The sequence below is a fragment of the Lepidochelys kempii genome, chromosome 6 (assembly GCF_965140265.1).
Source record: "Lepidochelys kempii isolate rLepKem1 chromosome 6, rLepKem1.hap2, whole genome shotgun sequence".
NCBI classification, from domain to species: domain Eukaryota; kingdom Metazoa; phylum Chordata; order Testudines; family Cheloniidae; genus Lepidochelys; species Lepidochelys kempii.
In genome coordinates this window covers 45,904,550-45,922,426 of record NC_133261.1, presented here as the reverse complement: position 1 = coordinate 45,922,426, position 17,877 = coordinate 45,904,550, and the positions used below count along the sequence as shown (strand labels likewise).

The following is a 17,877-nucleotide window of genomic DNA, read 5'->3' as shown; positions in this document are numbered from 1 at the left end:
CCCTGTATACTACTAAAACTTGTGTGTTTAATAACTCTACTCAATTTTAGAAGTGTTTGCATTTAAGAGAAAATAAAACATATTGGCAAGCAATACACAGTTTATACTGTTAACTTTTTCTTCTGGATTTATAAATGATGAGGATTTCAAGAGAGTTTTTCTAATATTTAATTATCTTCCCTCTTACAGAATATCCTCTGTCACCTGCTCAGTGTTTATTTTCTAAAAGCAGATGCAATAATGGTGACAGTTTTCATTTGAAAACATGTAGGTTTGTCTGGTTTACAGGACTGGAGTCTGCTACAAAGGACAACCCCAATGACAAGACAAGGCAGCTATGATGTATAATAGTTTTGCTAGAAGGTGTTACATAAACTCCCTTCAGCAGACTGTCAATCCCTTCAATATCCCATAACCCTTGAGACCATCACCTCACAAGCACAGCATTCCTGATGGCCACCAGGAATGCTGTGCTTGTGAGGTGATGGTGTCAAGGGTTATGGGTCTCAAGGATTATACAAGGGTTATACATCATTACTCCAATATAATGTAATGATGTATGTCACCTTTCAAATGACACTTGAAACTGAGGTTCCGGTCACTGATGCTCACCAAACATTTTATAGCATTTTTTCACTAGAATACGTTTCAGCCCATTATCCCTGACCAAATTTAATCACTGGCAATTGCCTACCTAAAATCCCCTTTCAGTAGGAGAAATTATTCTTCACCTGAGCCTCCTCGCCTACTGTGGCTCACACACAGTGACTGCTGGATTTCTACCATGGAAATGCTTATATTTCTATGATGGATAAAATGAACCCTGAACAATACATAGAGGACACCATTTTCAAAATTGGGACAACAAACCCCATTAGGGCACTCAAACTGACACACAGTCAGTCATGTAACAGTTTTCAATTACAATTTATCTACCACCCACCATGAACTTTATCTGAACTTTGCAGATAAAACAGATCTATCCCAAAGAGTTTACACTGTAAGTAGAAAATGGGCAATAGGGTGCAAGAAACAGCAAAAGTGATTGAGAGGTGGAATGTGATGCACATAGTGCTATAATTACTTCATTTTGACATTAATTTTTGTTAATATCTGGATGGTTTTATTCTTCATTTTGAGAGTGATTAGGATTTATAGACTTTTTAGAAGGGAAGGATATTTTCAAGAGGGGTTTAGAGGGAGAGCATGGAGGCCTAGTGGACCAAGTGAGACAAGGGATTGAAGAATGGAGTTGCAAGGAAGGAAAGGAGAATGAAGGGAATGGTTAGACAAGGAACATTCTTGCGGGAGAGGGAAATAAAGAGATGAAAGTGGGTAGGTAGGCCTGATTTAAGTTGTTCAGGCCCTAAAAGGACAGGACAAGGAGCTTAAATCTGATGCAGCAAGTGAGAGGAAACCAAGGAAAAATTTGAAGACTCGTGGGATGTGGTCAGAATAGCTGGCAAAGTAATTGAGTTTTGAGACAGTATTTTGAACACATTAAGGATGACTGAGGCCAGAGTGGGAATTGCTGTGAAAGTTAATTCAGGCCTGGACTAGCAATGGGAATAGTGGGGGATGAATGGAATTCACATCAGCATATAAATGCTGATGCGTGCACCTTTATGTGGGATTAGGGCTTCCTAAAAGGATGCCTATATTTTGAGGTCTAAAACCTGTAAAGAATGTTGGGATCCTTTTTGGGGGGTGGAGGGGGATACTATATGAATGTAAAGTGGTATTATTATTATTTATTTGTTTTGCATTATGTGTTTTACTTTCTGCTTAGGTTACACATTTGTTTGATAATGGAGGGACTGTCTTCTTTGCTATTTTTATGGCAATATGGGGTAAGTCCATTTTCCTTCCTAAGTGTTCTCTTCACCTCTCCCTCTATAGATAACTATTAGTTTTAGAGGGATTTGAAGTTTAATATAATGTTAAGCAAGTAGTATCCATGTTTATTATATTTTTCCTATTTTCATCAAATCAATGTTTGTACTAGTAGGACATTAAAAATACTCCACTACTAATTTATGTTCGGAATGTAATGACTGTAGGAAAAACAAGGCCTTTAATCCGGCAATCTATGTCATGTGTGCAGAGAGGTCCACTCACACAGAGTTAATTGAAGGTTTGGGGCCAAAATTAGTGTAATCCAATTCGGCGCATTGTAAAATTAACAGATTTGAAAGCTTGTAGGCAAAGGCTAATTAAAGTGAGTTAAAGGCAGGTCAGAAGGTTTTGTGTTGACTATTTACAGGACAATTTCATATATTTATTCTTTGAGAGTCTCTCTGCATTCACTGTGACATCATGTTCCACACCAGGAGGCATCAAACAAAGGCTCAGAGGCAACTCTTAAACAGGAGTTACCATTACATAACATTTCTTTGTTTGAAAGAAGGCAGATGCAGTTTTTACAACTGAGGGGTCTGATCCAGTGATCTTTCATTGCAGTCGATAATAAATTTGCAATGGGAAGTCAGTGGCAACACCAAGATTATTACAAGATTAGCATGCTGTAACTATCTGAGATAGATGGGTAGATAGTTCTTCCTGTGAAAGTGCTGCATATTTGTACCCTGAGACTTTAACATTGGTCTACACAGAGCACTGCCTCTATTCAAACCAATGCTGTACCATTGTGATGAAGTTAAATGCCACATAGACGCTGTATTTATATAATACACATGAACAGGCATTTCTCACTCTCCCAGCTGCAGCCAGTGCAAAAGGGAAGAGAAGGAGTCTGTGAATTTAACACACCCGTGGCCAGGTTTTCAGCTGATATTTATGGGTGTAGCTCCATTGACTGGGCCCAAAGTGCCCACTCTTAATGACACACATTAAGATCCATAGCAATAAACATGTGTCCCACACTTAATCTTTGAGGCCCCTAAGCATCATGATGTTCTTACTAGTAATATTTTACCTTCCTAAAGCTCTTCTTATGTCTTTAGGCATCTTAGGTGGCTATAAACAGATACATTATGTTATTATTTTGGATATCTCCCTGATTTTTAGACTTGCTGAATGAGCAAAGATTTTAAACTGGTCTGTGGTTCTCTGTATTCTTTTTACATTTTTTACCCAAAGAGAATTCCTTCCTTCCATGTAGCCCGTCCCAAAATATGCTGCATCATTTTTACAGATCCTAACCTGCAATGCAGATAATAGACCATCTGGTGCAGAGGAGGAGGAAGTGTTGACTATTCATTCTTGTGGTCTCCTTTCTGTAGTAATTGTAACTGTATCAGTGTGAGCAAATTCTCTTCATGATAAACAGTAAATCAGTTTGGCCTGGCAAATTGCAAGCTGTAAGTTATGTAATTAAAACCAGTGCCTTATAGTTTTTTCTCTCGGGTAGATGCAAATATCAAGGCGGGGAGGAAATCTCCCGACCCGCAGATCTGATAGAAATGACATTTGAAGAAAGCAGCTTCTCATCAAGATAGTCATTATGGTTATTTTGTCTAGGTGCTAAACTTTCCTTAGAATCCTGGTCATATTTTGCTCCATTGCCTGTTTGCAACCTCGACTGAAGCCAAAGGAAGTTGACTAGGTGTAACAAACAGGATTTTGTCTCTTTCTGTGCAGTTTGCTAATATTGTTTTTAAAAAGATAGCATAGTGTCTTTTAACACAGAAGCAGATTGAGCATTGAATTTAGTTTAATTACCAATTGGGACAGTGGTGCTCTGGCAAGCAGTGTATGACCAGCATGTGTAAATATATCTTGTGATTTCAGATATGCTATCCAAAGCCTTTCATGTTAATAGCCATAGGATTATTTCAGGGGGAATAAACTTGCAAAATACTGTGGGAGCAATGTATGTAAAACAAGGTACATAGATCACAAACGAGTTTGTAATCTGAAGCCAGCGGACGTTACCCTCGGACATTATGCTGAGGGTTGAGATGAAGTCATGTCACCCATTGGAATGCCATCATATGGTCTTCCTCCGCTGTTCTGTGCGGCTGGCTTGTTTGTTGTGCTGGGATTGTAGTAAGAGAAATCACCAAAGCTCACATTATGCGATGAATTATCTAATCGGAGAACTGGAAAAATACATCATGATTATTTATAGATTTTTTCAATGGTTCTTATCACTATAGTGCCTGAGTGCTTCAACATTAATAAATTTAGTCTTGCAACATCTGAGGTAGAAAAAAGTTGTTTTCCCCTTTTTACAGATGAGGAACTGAGACAGAGAAAGATTCAGGACCTGATCCAAAGCTCACTGAACTCAATAAATTGACTTCAGTGGGCTTTGGATGGGGTCCTGGGTGGCTTGCCCACACAAGATGTCTGTAGAAGAGCCAGGAATAGAACCTACATATTCTAATTACCTGTCTGGTGCTTTAGCAACAAGACCATCTTTCCTCTCTTCAGTTAAAAAAGAATAACACCGTTTCACTAAAAATATTGTAGTTAATTTTTTTCACTCAAAGATGAATACTCCAAGTTACTCTAGGACTAGATTGAATCCAAACTGTACCATAAACTATAGTATATTAAATCTCTTCCATATTTCTTTACTGTCAAGAAAATGATCAAAACAGCAAAATGCTGTTCTTCTGAAGATCTGAGTGTAAACATAGAAATATCAGAAAATGTCTGCACATGAATAGTGCCAGTGACTTTACACTGGATTTTTGTTTCTCAACGTTTGTGGATCTGTGTTTGTAAAACAGTTGGTGTCCAAAATGTATATTGTACAATATAGGTTCATAATTCTGCCAGAACTGGTCAGTGTTTAACCATCAACTATCATAAACACCTACATGGGTCTTTAATTATGTAATTTCTGTGCCTACAAAGTGCATTACTCGGCTGCACAATTCATTATGGCCCTACTGGCAACATTTTTACAGGACATATACAATAAACCAGCATAGTATCCGCAAAAGAAAATAATGTTACATGTCTCAAACACCAGGCACAATGGGGCTATGGTCTTGATTGGGGTCTCCAGGTGCTACTGTGATATAAATATATATTAATAATAATGGAACAACAGTTCATGAATGACCTCTCTGCACATGAAGCAGTGGGGTCCGTTGTCTGGCATGCTGGAAAAAGTGAGTGCCCCTTTAAGGGCTAGAGAGCCAGGGAGTGACTTTCTGCTGCAGTGGCAGACCAGTTCAGCATGGGGACGCTGACCCATCCTCCCACCAGGGGACCAGAAGAGAGGGGAGACTATATAGGTCCATGCAGTGCAGGAAAAGCCCTCTTTTACCCTGGATCAGCACCCACCTATGGAAGTGGTGAAAGATCAGGTTTTGTCAGGACCTGCTGTGAGTATTGTGCTGTTCACTCCTTTCTCGGGGTCTGGGAAGGAATTTTTCCCTCACTGCCAGATTGGCCAATGTTAAGTGTATATGTGGGGTGGGGGGGAAGAGTAGAGTAGGTTCTGGGGGCCTTAGTTGAGGCAAACATGAAACAGGAATTAGGATATGATGTTGCAACTCATTATGTAAATGTTGGACAGATGTCCAGTGCAAGTACTCTGTAAGGAAGGGTATATTGAGCAGATAAAATAGATTGGTAAAGGATTTAAAGGAGGTATTATTTAAAGGAGCAGAAATATTTGGGGGGGGGGCAATTCAGGGCTCCTGTGACTGTTATGGCAGGGAACCAACCCCCTATCCTTTATAGCCCCCCCTTTAATCCTCCTTTGGGGTTGCGGGGGATGGTGAGGCTCCAGCAACAGATTGGCTGGTCCCCAGCATGGGTAAGGGGAAGAGCTGATGGAAGCTGCTCAGGTATATATTTAACTGATTATGGAATTACCTGCACTGTACACTTGTATCTGCCAGATACTCCCAGGCATTTGAGAATAAAATTGCGGCTTAATTAAACAACATTCCAGTATCTCCTGCCCTACTTCCATTATAGCCGGACAATGGCATTGTTTTCTGAATTATGGTTCAACACATTAAGAATTACATTCTTATGTACATCTATGTGGGAGAGACAGATTTTAAAAATAGAGTAAAAGAAGTTTAATTCACTTCCCCGGCCTACTTTGATTGTGGGAACTCTCATTTGTGTACTATTGTGGAAAGAGTGGTGGTGTGCACATACAGGTGTGTTCACAAATTTCTAGATAAATTACACATTAGCTTCCTGTTTAAGAAAAAAGTATACACTGTAATAAAAAAAAATCAAAACGACAATAATCTCAGTACAACATGTTTCAACACGTGGAAAAAATGTTCCGGAGGTGTTTGATCACTGGCAACTATGCATTAATAATTATGCATAGGCCATATTTTATTAAACACTATAACCTATTGTCTATAAGAGAAACTGCTGAAAATGTGCTTGGCTATGTTCGATATAAGTCATTTATGTCTGTTTTGAAATGTTGTCTTGTGGTTGTTTTTATTGATTCTGTGAGGCAATGAAGATTGAAAAGCTCTTAGTCTACACTAGACCGAGAAGTATAACAGATGAATGTGTTGAGTGCTAGACTCTTAACTTGTGAGGTATATGTATGCCTGGCTCATTTCAAAATAATTACAAGAATTTAAAATCAAGGCAGCTCAATAAAATGGATCACTACAGTGAAATTCTGCCTTCAGCCTCAAAGCTGCAGCTGTCACAAAAGCAAACCTAAAGACAGAAAATGCCTATTAAAGTGCTGAGTTGGACAGTTGATTTATTTATTTCCTTTAAAGCTACTCATACAGTATCTGATACCTACTTGTGCTTTGTGAGGTTTGGTTGGTTGGTTTTGGGTTTTTTAATTTTTGTCCAGACTTAACACCTTGAATCCATAAATACAAATTTGCACATCTTTGGAAACTTTCATCGTTATTCCAGCTAACATGGGTTTTGCTAGTGATGAGGATGGAGGATTTTTTATAAACCACTCTCCAAAGTAGATAGTCTCAAGGCAGTCAGATCGCTGTTTGCAATTTTTTTCAAAAGCATTTTTAACAGTTATGCGACTTTTAGCGACAATGCTGGCAAAACCATGGTTCTGATACCACAACCCAGATCCAACCAGTAGGACTTTTGCAGTCATGCACAGCTCCATTATCCACAAGGGTGCAGTTCAAATTACAGGATCAAAGCCAATGTTAACAGAAACTGGTTTTTAAACAACAAAAAATGACACAATCAAAATACAGACATGGCCTAACTGTGTTGCAGTGTTTTATGCTAGTGGTGTTCTACAGTACATATTGTAGTTGATATATCTTATTAATATTCTCCTTTGATTACAATTTTACCTTGATATCTCAATACTATTCTGTGTAACCCATGTTATTTTGTGAGCATGGATATTTTTGCACACTGAAGTTCTGAAAACACATGAAAGGTACCTTCCTGGATTTATTTATGGGGGAATTTGCAGATAACCCATTGGCTTAATGATGCTGATTGACAATGACTGCTGTTCATTCAACTCAGTAGTTGTACAAATTCCACTTAGTATGAACTTATTCAGCTGTTGCATGTTGTTTAACTACTTTGTATATATTAAATGGTATCAAAGTCTAAAGGGACTATCTTCATTGTACAGTTAAACCTGGATTTTAGCCCAAACTTCCCTACCATCCACACAGAAAAACCTGTAACATTGGGTTGGAGGAGCTGCATGCACCCACATGCTGGTATGGGTTAGTGCCCAAGTTCTTTTTTAACTTGGGCTGGAACCCAGCAACTGTGCCACGAGGACACAGGCAAAACCATTTCAGTGCTGATAGTCTTCCAATGCCCTTCCCAAAATTCCCTCTGAAGGACAGACAAATCCTCCCTCAATTGACTGAGAGAGCATCCTCTAGAGAGTCTCAGCACAAAGAACTATGGGATATGTCTCCAGACATATCCAGGCTATTGCAGAACAGTGAGGACCCAGTAAAGCGAGTAGGGCTTTGCTGTGGGATGCTTGCACTTAGGCTAGACTAACCTGGATTAACTGTGCAGAGCAGAAATACCCTAAACTCTTCTCTCAATACAAAATTTACCAAAGATTAAAAAAAAAATCCCCTCTTCCTGTTTATGGATACTGAGAACCCCTGGATGTACTTTAAAACCATTTGCCAAACTGACTTGTACACTCTAAATAAAAAACAATAGCAGTGAAATCCTAGCTCTATTGAAGTCAATATCAAAATTCCCATTGACTTCAGTAGGGCAAAAAATTCACCTCAAGAATAGGAAAGTCCTTCTACTCCCGGAACATTTGTGATATTCTTTACCTGGTTCACTCCTTGTGTCATCATAAAGTCGCTGATGGGAAAATGAGCCAGACTTTCTCTTCCCACATATAAAGTACCCAATCAGACCAATTAATGCAGATCCTAAAATGGCTCCTACAATCGCACCAAACACTACTCCTGCACTGTGGTGATTCTCTAGGAGAGGGAAAAAGGATAACAAAATTATTCTAATGAAAATTTATAAATCTATAGGGCCAGATCCTCAGCTGACATTTTACACGAGTTGAGAATCTGGCCCACTGTGACATATTTCACTTTACAGACAATAATAGTTAAGTCAGCCCCTCAACAATCCCATGAGGCAAGGAAGTATTACTCTCTCTTATTTACAAATGTGGCACGAAACGTTTTGGTATAACTTTTCCCAGTCAAGCAAGTATTTGACCAACAGCTGTGAACAGAATCCCCGAGTTGTGGTTCCCAGCCACCCGCTCTGACCACAAGGCCTTGCACTGTCTTTTGATAAAATCGCTTTAATATTACAATTGTAAGTATTTAGACCAAACTATAAAGAGAGCCTGTGATTTTAGGTGCCTCTGGTTTTGGGTGCCCAATTTTTCAGACACTTTGTTAGGCATCCAAAATCAGAAATCTAGAAAGTGTTAGCTGTAACCTTTTTAGTTTTTCAGGTAGCAAAATTATTTTTTTTCTCCCCAACATTTTTCTTGGGTTTTATAAAACTTTTCTTTGAATTTTCACCTCTTTTTTGAATGCCCTCTTTCAGAGTCACTTTAGGCAAAAAGTCCTGATACATTGTAACTATTAGAGCTATAGAGAGAAGCTTGAAAACATGAAGATAGCCTCCAGTTCTTAGTGTAGACTACTGTATATGCTGGAGAAGCATTTCTGTCCCGTGTTAAAAGCCTGCAGGCAAATTAATGGTATAAAAATACTGTGTCTTCGAATCTTCCTTTCTCATTCACTGAAGCCCCAATCCGAAAGAGCAGAATAGAGAAATGCTATTTTTGGTTTTATGCTATATTGTTTTCCCAGGCTTAACCAAATTGATAGTAATAAAATACAAGACGGGCAATCCATTTGGGCATTATTTATAAATTGAAGGCATTAGTTACAAAAGTGTTCTGCACTCTGTGTGTCCTTCATGCTTAAGAAATGATTGATTTGTTGCTTTAAATGCTTTGAGCATGGGGATCTATTTCATATATGAAGAAGTTGAAAGGATGGGGAGGGAAAGTTTGCACATTCACCGAACCAAAGCAGAGCTGCATTACATTTCCTATGAAAATAGATAAATAGATAAGCAGAAATTAATATAAAGCAAAACTCAGAAACTCAGTGCGTTGGGACTACTCCAGACTGATGCAGCAGATAAAACAAAACATTTTCAATGATTTCCAGTGGACCATTCCCTATAAATAGATCCAATTTGAATGATACTCTCACTGAAGCAGTCTGCTGGGAATATTCCCATTATAGTATCTATATACCAATATAGTTCAGAAACAAGAAATTTTTCAGTATGCCAGTTCACAAATACCATACACTGGCCTGGGGCTTCAGGAGACCTCAGATTAATTCATGTCTCTGCCACAGACTTCCTATGTGACCTTTGACAGGTAACTCAGAGTATCATTTTCCAAAGTACCTAAGAGACTTTCAGTGGATCTTAAGCTCTGAAACCACTTGAAAATGTGCCTCAGTTCCCCATGTGTAAAATGGAGATAATAGTGTTTTCCTTTCTCCTCCCCTTCACCAGTTTTGGTTGTTTATTTAGATTGTAAGGAGTTTGGTGCTGAGAATATTTCTCACAATGTATATGGGCAATCGTTACCGTAGTCTGGCTATGATCTTGGTAGAAGATCTAGATTTTACTGTAATACAAATAATACAAACTTTGTCACTTCTTTCTAGCCCTCCGCCACTAAATGGTCTCCTCAACACTGCTGCTAAATACCAGATGAAATCTGGCAATGCAGTTCAAAATAGCTGCATGGCAGCCCAGGATCTGTCCCTTCCTGTTGCAATTGAAATAAATAAATAAATATTTCTGCCTGTGGTCCCAGAAATGCAGAAAATTATATATGGTAAAAGTTACCTAAGTTTTTTTGAATTTCAACAAACTTTCAGGTGCGGTCTAGTTTTATCTGAAGCAGTTCACACATCTTTACAGCTTCCCAGACAATGTAAACATTTTAGTGTTCAGCATCATTACGCCGTTGAACCTTTTCTTACTGTAGCTAAACCTTTACCTTTGTTGTGTTCTTTCGGATTTGATGGGACGGTAGAATGGTTGGTGAAATTCTGGTGTGCGTTTTTTGTAGTCTGTGAAATTGTTTTGAAGTCTGTTGTGACACTGCCACTGTGGTGTGTGGATAATGTGGTCAGTCTATTTGGTGGACTGTTGGTAGACGAGACTTCTGTGGGGCTCTTTAGAAAGTCTTTGGTGGAGATTGTTGTAGTAGAACTGGTCTTATAGGTGACTGAAGTGAAGCTTTTGGCTTCCGTTTTCAACGATACACCAGCATTTGTAGGCATGTTGCTTTCAGTCACTGTAGAAAAGTCACTCATGGTTATGGATAGTGTCGAAGATGGTGAGATTCTGTTGACATTTTTGGCAGAGGTATTTGTTGAACCCTTATCCACGTTTGAAGTCAAAAATAACCCTGTGCTATTAGTGGATCTTTGAGCTACACTGTTGCTTTGAGTGTTACTTTCTATTACTGTACTTTTTGTTGAATTTTTATTGGCCGTTGTTGGTGCAACATGGCTTATAGCAGGAGTTATTCCATTAGTTCCAGTAAGACCTAGCTGATGTGAAGTTCCTTGGTGTGAAGGTGGAGTCGTATCTGTAGTTGAATTATTGTCAGTGTTTGTTGTACTGACTGTACTACTGTGACCATTGCTTCTGGTCCACCCTAAACTAACCGGCAGCAAAATAAAAAGAATTCCACTGGAAGGCAGCATGGTATTGGCTTTGTGGTTTGTTTCTTTATGTAGAGAACCTGAAAGAAGTGAACAGTTTTGTGATTTAATTTATTATGTGAAACTGAGAGCTGGACAATGAAGACCCAGACATGTTGATGAAAACTTACAGCGGCTTGATACTAGAGAAATGAAGTCATGGAGGTTCCTAAAGGTATATCTACACTGCAGTTAAACAGCTGTGGCTGGCCTGTGTCAGCTGAGTCAGGCTTGGGCTGAGGGGACTGTAAAATTGTGGTGTAGGCATTCAGACCCAGGGCTTTGTGACAGGGGAGGGTCCTAGAGCCTGGGCTGTAGCCCAGGCGCAAACATCTACACCATGGTTTTACAGCCTGAGTCCCGTGAGCCTAACTCAGCTAACACCAGCCAGCTGTGGGTGTTTAATTGCAATGTAGACATATTTGAAGGTTTGCATGTTGAGAACTTAACACTCCTTAACTTAACACTCCTTAACATAGTAGTAATATTCTCTCAAAGCATTACTATTGAGCAGCAAAGCTTTTTGAATGCTTCCATAGGCAAAGCTGCATACTCCCCTCCATTCTACAGCTCACAGTCTATAGCAACTTGCTATTACGTGTATCCAAGAACCCCTTGCACCAAGACCCATGCCTAAAAGGACATGCTTCCGCAATTGATGCTTTCTGGTCAGAGGGTAGCACCCAGCAATATGTGAGTAATAGGGGTGTGGCAAACTGAAGAGCTAAGTAACAGAGTGTGTTCCCATGCAAAGTGGTGTAATTGTTGTTGCAATTAGCCTTTGAAGGTCATGATTTGCCTTACATGTTTTGTGACCTTGAGGGGGAGACCATCACAGGAATACAGCTGCTGCCAGAGAATTCATAACAGCTCAGCAGCTAAGCCAGCCCATGGAATTAGCGGAGGTGCATTTCTGCTTCAGAACCAAACACCAACACCAAAGCAGTGCAATCTGCCCTGATTTGCAAATGTGCAACCAAGGATCAGCAAGAATTCTGATCCCCAATCTCTTGGATCTTTAGACAGACATATTGCCATATACTTATCTAGCTTTCAAGAGTAGTGACAGCTTGAGGCTTATACATGTTTTGTTGCCTATAGGGAGGAGACATGCTGCCTAGAGGCAGTGACCTGGCTCTTTCCCCTTTCACCCTTCAGCGCTACTGTCTGGCCCATTTTCCTTTTCTAACTGTGGGTTTTTCCACAGCTTTGCTCCTCTCTGCACAGCACAGCAGGGGAGAGGGATGAGTATAGGGACTCTAACAGTAGCCACTGGAGTAAGCCAGCTTGTCTCTGTGTCACTCTCCCTACAGAGACTTCTGTCCTTTGACAGATGATATGGTTCAGTTTCAACTATTAGTCAATAAACCTGACATTAGGTCTGATCCTGCTCCCATTGCAGTCAGTGACTGAACTCCCATTGACTTCAGTGGGAACAAGATGTAGGGCCCAGGAGTGGAATCGGTATGTATGTATATTTGTGGGATTCAGCTTTCAGCAATCTGTTTATAAATATTGTTTCCATGTTGGTAAATTGATTAGTCTCCCAGTATAGGGTGGTCACCTGCCAGGTGGGATTAATATTCCTTAATTATTCACCTAAAAATAAAAGACTAAAAACTTTGTTTTTTATTATTATTTTACATAAATAAATATTGCAACTTTCAGCTTAGAGCTAACCTTTGTGTCTGGAGTCCCAGATCTGTAACTGAACAGTCAACTAACTCAACTATATTAATGAAAGTTGCTTTGTTTTCACCTTACCCGGGTATAGGGACATTTTTCCAATATGAGGAGTAATTACAGAAAAGTGTAGCAAACAAAACTTTAAATGAGCTTTTATTAAGCTTTCAGATATTTGCTTTCATCTTGAAAGTACCATTGTTTTAGCTCACTGGCATGACTCTTTTTTCCCTTGTATCAGTAGCCATGTCATTACTGAACAAAGTGAGTTTTGTCAGATTTCTTATTTCACCTTGACTGTAATTTGAAACTACCAAGGGAAATTACTAACAGTTCACTTTAACTGCACCTTTTGTTTCTCTCTCATAATGCTAAAGAGTCAGCATCCCCACTGAACAATGTGGTTTTCATGATTTCCTTAATCCTGTAATTTTTTTTTCCTGGGGGACAAAAAGGGAGAAAACTCCTTGCCACAAAGATTTTTTTACAGTAGTTCTAAGGCTATATTTAGGTTGTATTTCTTGGAAACCCTTGGTGTCTAATAATTAACTGGTCTTGTATTAGTGTAGCATTAAGATTCAGATCAGAAACAACACAACAGCCCTGGAAAGCCACCTGTTGCCCTTAGAGCTTAACATGCAAACAGTGGTATTATAGGACAACTGCAAATATTGCAGCTCCAGCACCTTGGACTAGCCAGAAGATTAGCCAGAATCTAAAGAATTTTCCAGTTAGCTTGAGCAACTAATTATAAAATATTTTTTAAAAGGAGAAATAATCTGATATGATGATTCTGATCTTGCTGGCACCTGTAAGTAACTACACTGAAATCACTTTGAAGTCAGACTGAGGTCAAAGCTGTGTAAATGAATTTTGAATCACCCTCTCTGACTTAGACTCTTCCCTCATTATGGCCCCAATCCTGCACTGACGTGTGCATGCCCTGTCTTAGTGTGGAGCCCTACTAAAGTCAGGCACAGGAGTCCTTCTGCAGGCATCTCGTTACAGGATCAGGGCATATAGATGGAGCTACATACAGATCCCTGAACAACCATTTGACATCGATAGCTTATCACTTTGGACTTGAGTACAATTTTGAACTAGGTTTGGGCTTATCACATATTTTTACTAGGGTGTTTTTTGTTTTTGTTGTTTTTTTGTTTGTTTGTTTGTTTGTTTTTTTGCTTAAAACTGAATACCCAGGAGAAGGGTTAGTGAAAATCCTTGTCACTCTGTGGTTAATGACAGTTAACGCACTGACTTTATTATATTGATCTTTTGGGGCAGTATTCATACTGTATATGGTTCCTCCTGTACATTCATATGTGTGCATATGTGCATACACACAGTGAAATCCTGGCCTCGTAGAAGTCAATGGCAAAACTCCTTGAATATGTCTACACTGCAGATGCAACCATGCCTCCTAGCCCAGGTAGACAGACTCAGGTTGGGAGCTCTGCTTCCGCTAGGATGTAAAAATAGCAGTGTGACCATGAAAGCATGGGTGGTGTCTTGAGCTAGCCATTCGAGCTCAAATTTTGGGTTTTGGGCAGCCCCCGTTTCTATTTTTAGCACATCAGATCAAGTAGAGCTATCATGATTCTTTCTACCCAGTCTGGGAGGCATCCTCCCAGCTGCAGTGTGGACATACTCCTCTTGACTTCAGTGGGATCAGGATTTCAGCCACGGTCTTTATGGTAAAGACTGCATCACTTTTATCATCTGAATTGCATTTCCTCATTCTCTTTCTGATTTGAGTATCTCTGCAGTTATTGAATTATGTCCAGTTGTACATGGAGGAAAAAGGGTTAGTGAATGCTGAAGAGGAATTTTGTTTATATTAAAAGGGCATTCAAAATGATTTTCTTAAACGATTTCGAAAACCACACTTATTTTTGGCTTAATATATGGAGAGATTTGCAGACAGAACTGCCATTGGCCGATGACAGAAGTTATACGTGCATCAAGAGAAGAATAGCGGTCACTGAGTTATTTTTTTATGGGACAGTGACGTGATCTTCACAACTACAAATTCGAGGTCTTTTTTTCAAAGTGTTAATTAATAGAGCTTTACTCCATCTTTTACACACTAGTATTTGATACTCGCAAAACAGAGTGAACAAATGTAAAATTAAATATATGTAGAATATCTTCTTCTGAAATTCAAAAAATATATATTTGAAACTGATACTCTGGGGAATACATTGGATGGTTGCGCTCATGTCTGTTTCCTGGATAAATCAGACTGTTTTCCAAGGATAACATGCTGTTAAACTCAGCGAACAAATGACTAAAACCTCTTGTTTTCTTTATTTTGCTTTGTTGTTTATTTTGGGGGCAAGGGCATGAAGGTTTGTTTTTTGCTAAGTATTTTAAAATTATTTTTTGCAATGCTTGCATTCCAAAAACAAAATGTATTTTTTAATTCAGTTACCCTGTTGCCTCTCTGAATAGCTGGCAACTAGATCAGTATTCACTTTCCTATATACTCTCAGTATAGGTACATACACTCAAAATATGCAATTATAATCTAGCAACACTTCTCCTTACAGCAAATCAGCATACTGGGTTTCTTCTAAGCATATACAAAGTTCCACAGGAATAATTTAAATGGGGGGGGGGGGGGAGAGGAATGATTGATGTTGTTTCCTAGACTGAGTTCATTAAGAGCAAATCCTAAACATACTTGCAAAAATCACTTTTTAAAAGTGCAGGAAAAGCAATTATCCGCAAACTTTAAATTACAGTGAAATATTTTCATCTTCTCTTTATGGTTCTTACATCTCTGCCTAGCTTTGCTGTTAAATCCTGGAATTACTGGCCCAAGTTAATTTGTCTATAAATTTTTTTCCTTATAGGGGTAGTTTTGCTGTGAGTTTGGTTACCCAGTCCCTACTTTCACCCAAATATCTTGTCAAAAAATCAATGCTGCAGTGATTACTTAGCCAAATTCATTAACAAAAATAGACTTACCTTTTAGCTCTACAGTATATTCAGGTAGGTTTGAAATACTGCTGTGGCACAGAGTGCAATTAGTCTAGTGAACACAGGTACTGTAAGTGCGACAGTGTCACACTCATTGGGAATGCACTGTAGAAACTTAACTAGGTGGGGCTATATTTCCCTGGGTGTAATAGAACACCTGAGAACCAGACTGACCTGCTTCTTGGTTGTCTTTGTTAAGAGCTACCATTACAGAGTTCACAGAAATTACAGGTTTCATTGTAAAGTGGGTAGACAAGTGCCCATTGATTATGTGATGATTACAAAATCTTTACACTGATGTTTCAACAAGTGTATCAAATTCCTATAAACTATATGTAGTATTCGTCTTCTCTTAATTAGACAGCAGCCATTTTAATAAAGAACACTTGTAGTTTTCTGTGAGACACACTTTGTTACGGTACATGTATAGTCAACTTGCCAGAGGATGTTGTGAAGGCCAAGACTATAACAGGGTTCAAAAAAGAACTAGATAAATTCATGGAGGATAGGTCCATCAATGGCTATTAGCCAGGATGGCAGGGATGGTGTCCCTAGCCTTTGTTTGCCAGAAGCTGGGAATGAGCAACAGAGGATGGATCACTTGATGATTACCCGTTCTGTTCATTCCCTCTGAAGGACCTGGCATTGGCCACTGTCAGAAGACAGGATACTGGGCTAGATGGACCTTTGGTCTCACCCAGTATGGCTGTTCTTAGGGTTTGAAGAGAAGTGTTTGTAGAAGATGTATAGCCAAAAGTTAATTATACTATGGCATACTCTTAATATACATCAACTTTCTACTATGTTTGTGTACATATATATATGTACATGCCGTTAGGCATTAGCCCAAGCCCCTGGGTCCAATTACCCTCCTAATTTGAAGGGATTTGAAAAGCAGATTTAGATCCAAATTTGGTAAATCAAACCGTAAACCCAGATTTTGGGGGGGAAATAATAATCAGATCCAGATCTGAATCTTGCATATCAGTCCCTTCTTTACATGCTGTATATAATCTTGGGGGTGGATTTAGAGTAAATGGGGGTTGGGGAAGGCAAACATGCACAGTTTAATTTTTTACATTCTGAAGTAGTCAGGACTACTTGCTCCTGTAATTATATTTTTTTATTTATTCTAGACTGGTATGTGTTGGAGAGGGACACAAAGGTGTTCCAGTCATATCTGAATAACTCCATGAGTGGAATACCATGGCACTTTTGTTTCCACTTGAAATTTTTGAAAGAATCAAGTGCAAGCTACTATTTCATGCCTTTCTCCAGTGTCATTATTTGTATATTAGTGTTATACTCTTGTTTGCACTAGATATAAGCCCTATGCAGACACTCCTGCACCCATATGGAACCCTCCTGAAGCCAGTGTGGCTCCTCACAGGTGCATCGGTCAGTCCATACAGTGTTAATTGCAGATTTGGGACCTAATTTTAATTTAATCCCATAGCTACCTGCAGTAGCAATGTTGGGAGCTCTACTGTAGGCAAGTCTCTAACAGTTTGCTACTATTTTAACTACTGTATCCTCTAGACGGGTTCTGAACAGGATTAAATAACAAGATAGGTTAAAACACGATCAGCCAACCTACATTAGCACTCTCATCACTGCAACAACTCGTGGAGCTGCACCAGTGGAAATTGATGGTCTACTAATAATCTACTCTTATATATCAGGAAATATTTCTAGCTTGTTGAAAGCAAGTTGTAACTAATCTTAGGCAATAAATTTATTATTACACATGAAAGTAAACTACATGTAGTTCACAGAAGTAATTATAGTGCCTACATAGTGCATTTTGATTGCCTGTGATTGTGATGAGATTTCTTTTAAAAACCAACTCTTTTGTTCATTTAAAGATTCTACTGCTAATGAAAATACTTATCTTAAGCCATGAGAACAACCACTAAGTAGATATGAGGGACACAGAACTTCCACTCTCAAGTCTTTATTGCCCTGTTATTGTCCCTTCATTGTGGCTATGAGACTCGTTCACATTCATTTCTAGTTTCCCATACATGTGATTTTCATGTTTCACCTCTGT

General features: G+C 39.0%; 2 protein-coding genes across 13 annotated transcripts in view; one reads left to right on the top strand and one right to left on the bottom strand.

Annotated features, from left to right (window-relative positions):
- ANO3 (anoctamin 3) overlaps window positions 1-17,877 on the top strand; it is a 403,981-nt gene that overhangs the window by 341,251 nt on the left and 44,853 nt on the right. For all 12 annotated transcript variants that reach the window (XM_073347809.1, XM_073347804.1, XM_073347803.1 and 9 more), the window contains one exon: window positions 1,790-1,850. In XM_073347809.1, the coding sequence (XP_073203910.1) occupies window positions 1,790-1,850 (61 nt within the window). The remainder of the gene's footprint in view (window positions 1-1,789; window positions 1,851-17,877) is intronic.
- Window positions 474-15,903, bottom strand: MUC15 (mucin 15, cell surface associated). Its single transcript, XM_073347814.1, has 4 exons — window positions 15,816-15,903; window positions 10,448-11,200; window positions 8,217-8,372; window positions 474-4,061 (listed from the first exon to the last, which is right to left on the bottom strand). Exons 2-4 carry the CDS (start codon window positions 11,160-11,162, stop codon window positions 3,904-3,906), a joined length of 1,029 nt encoding a protein of 342 aa, XP_073203915.1. The 5' UTR covers window positions 11,163-11,200; window positions 15,816-15,903; the 3' UTR covers window positions 474-3,903.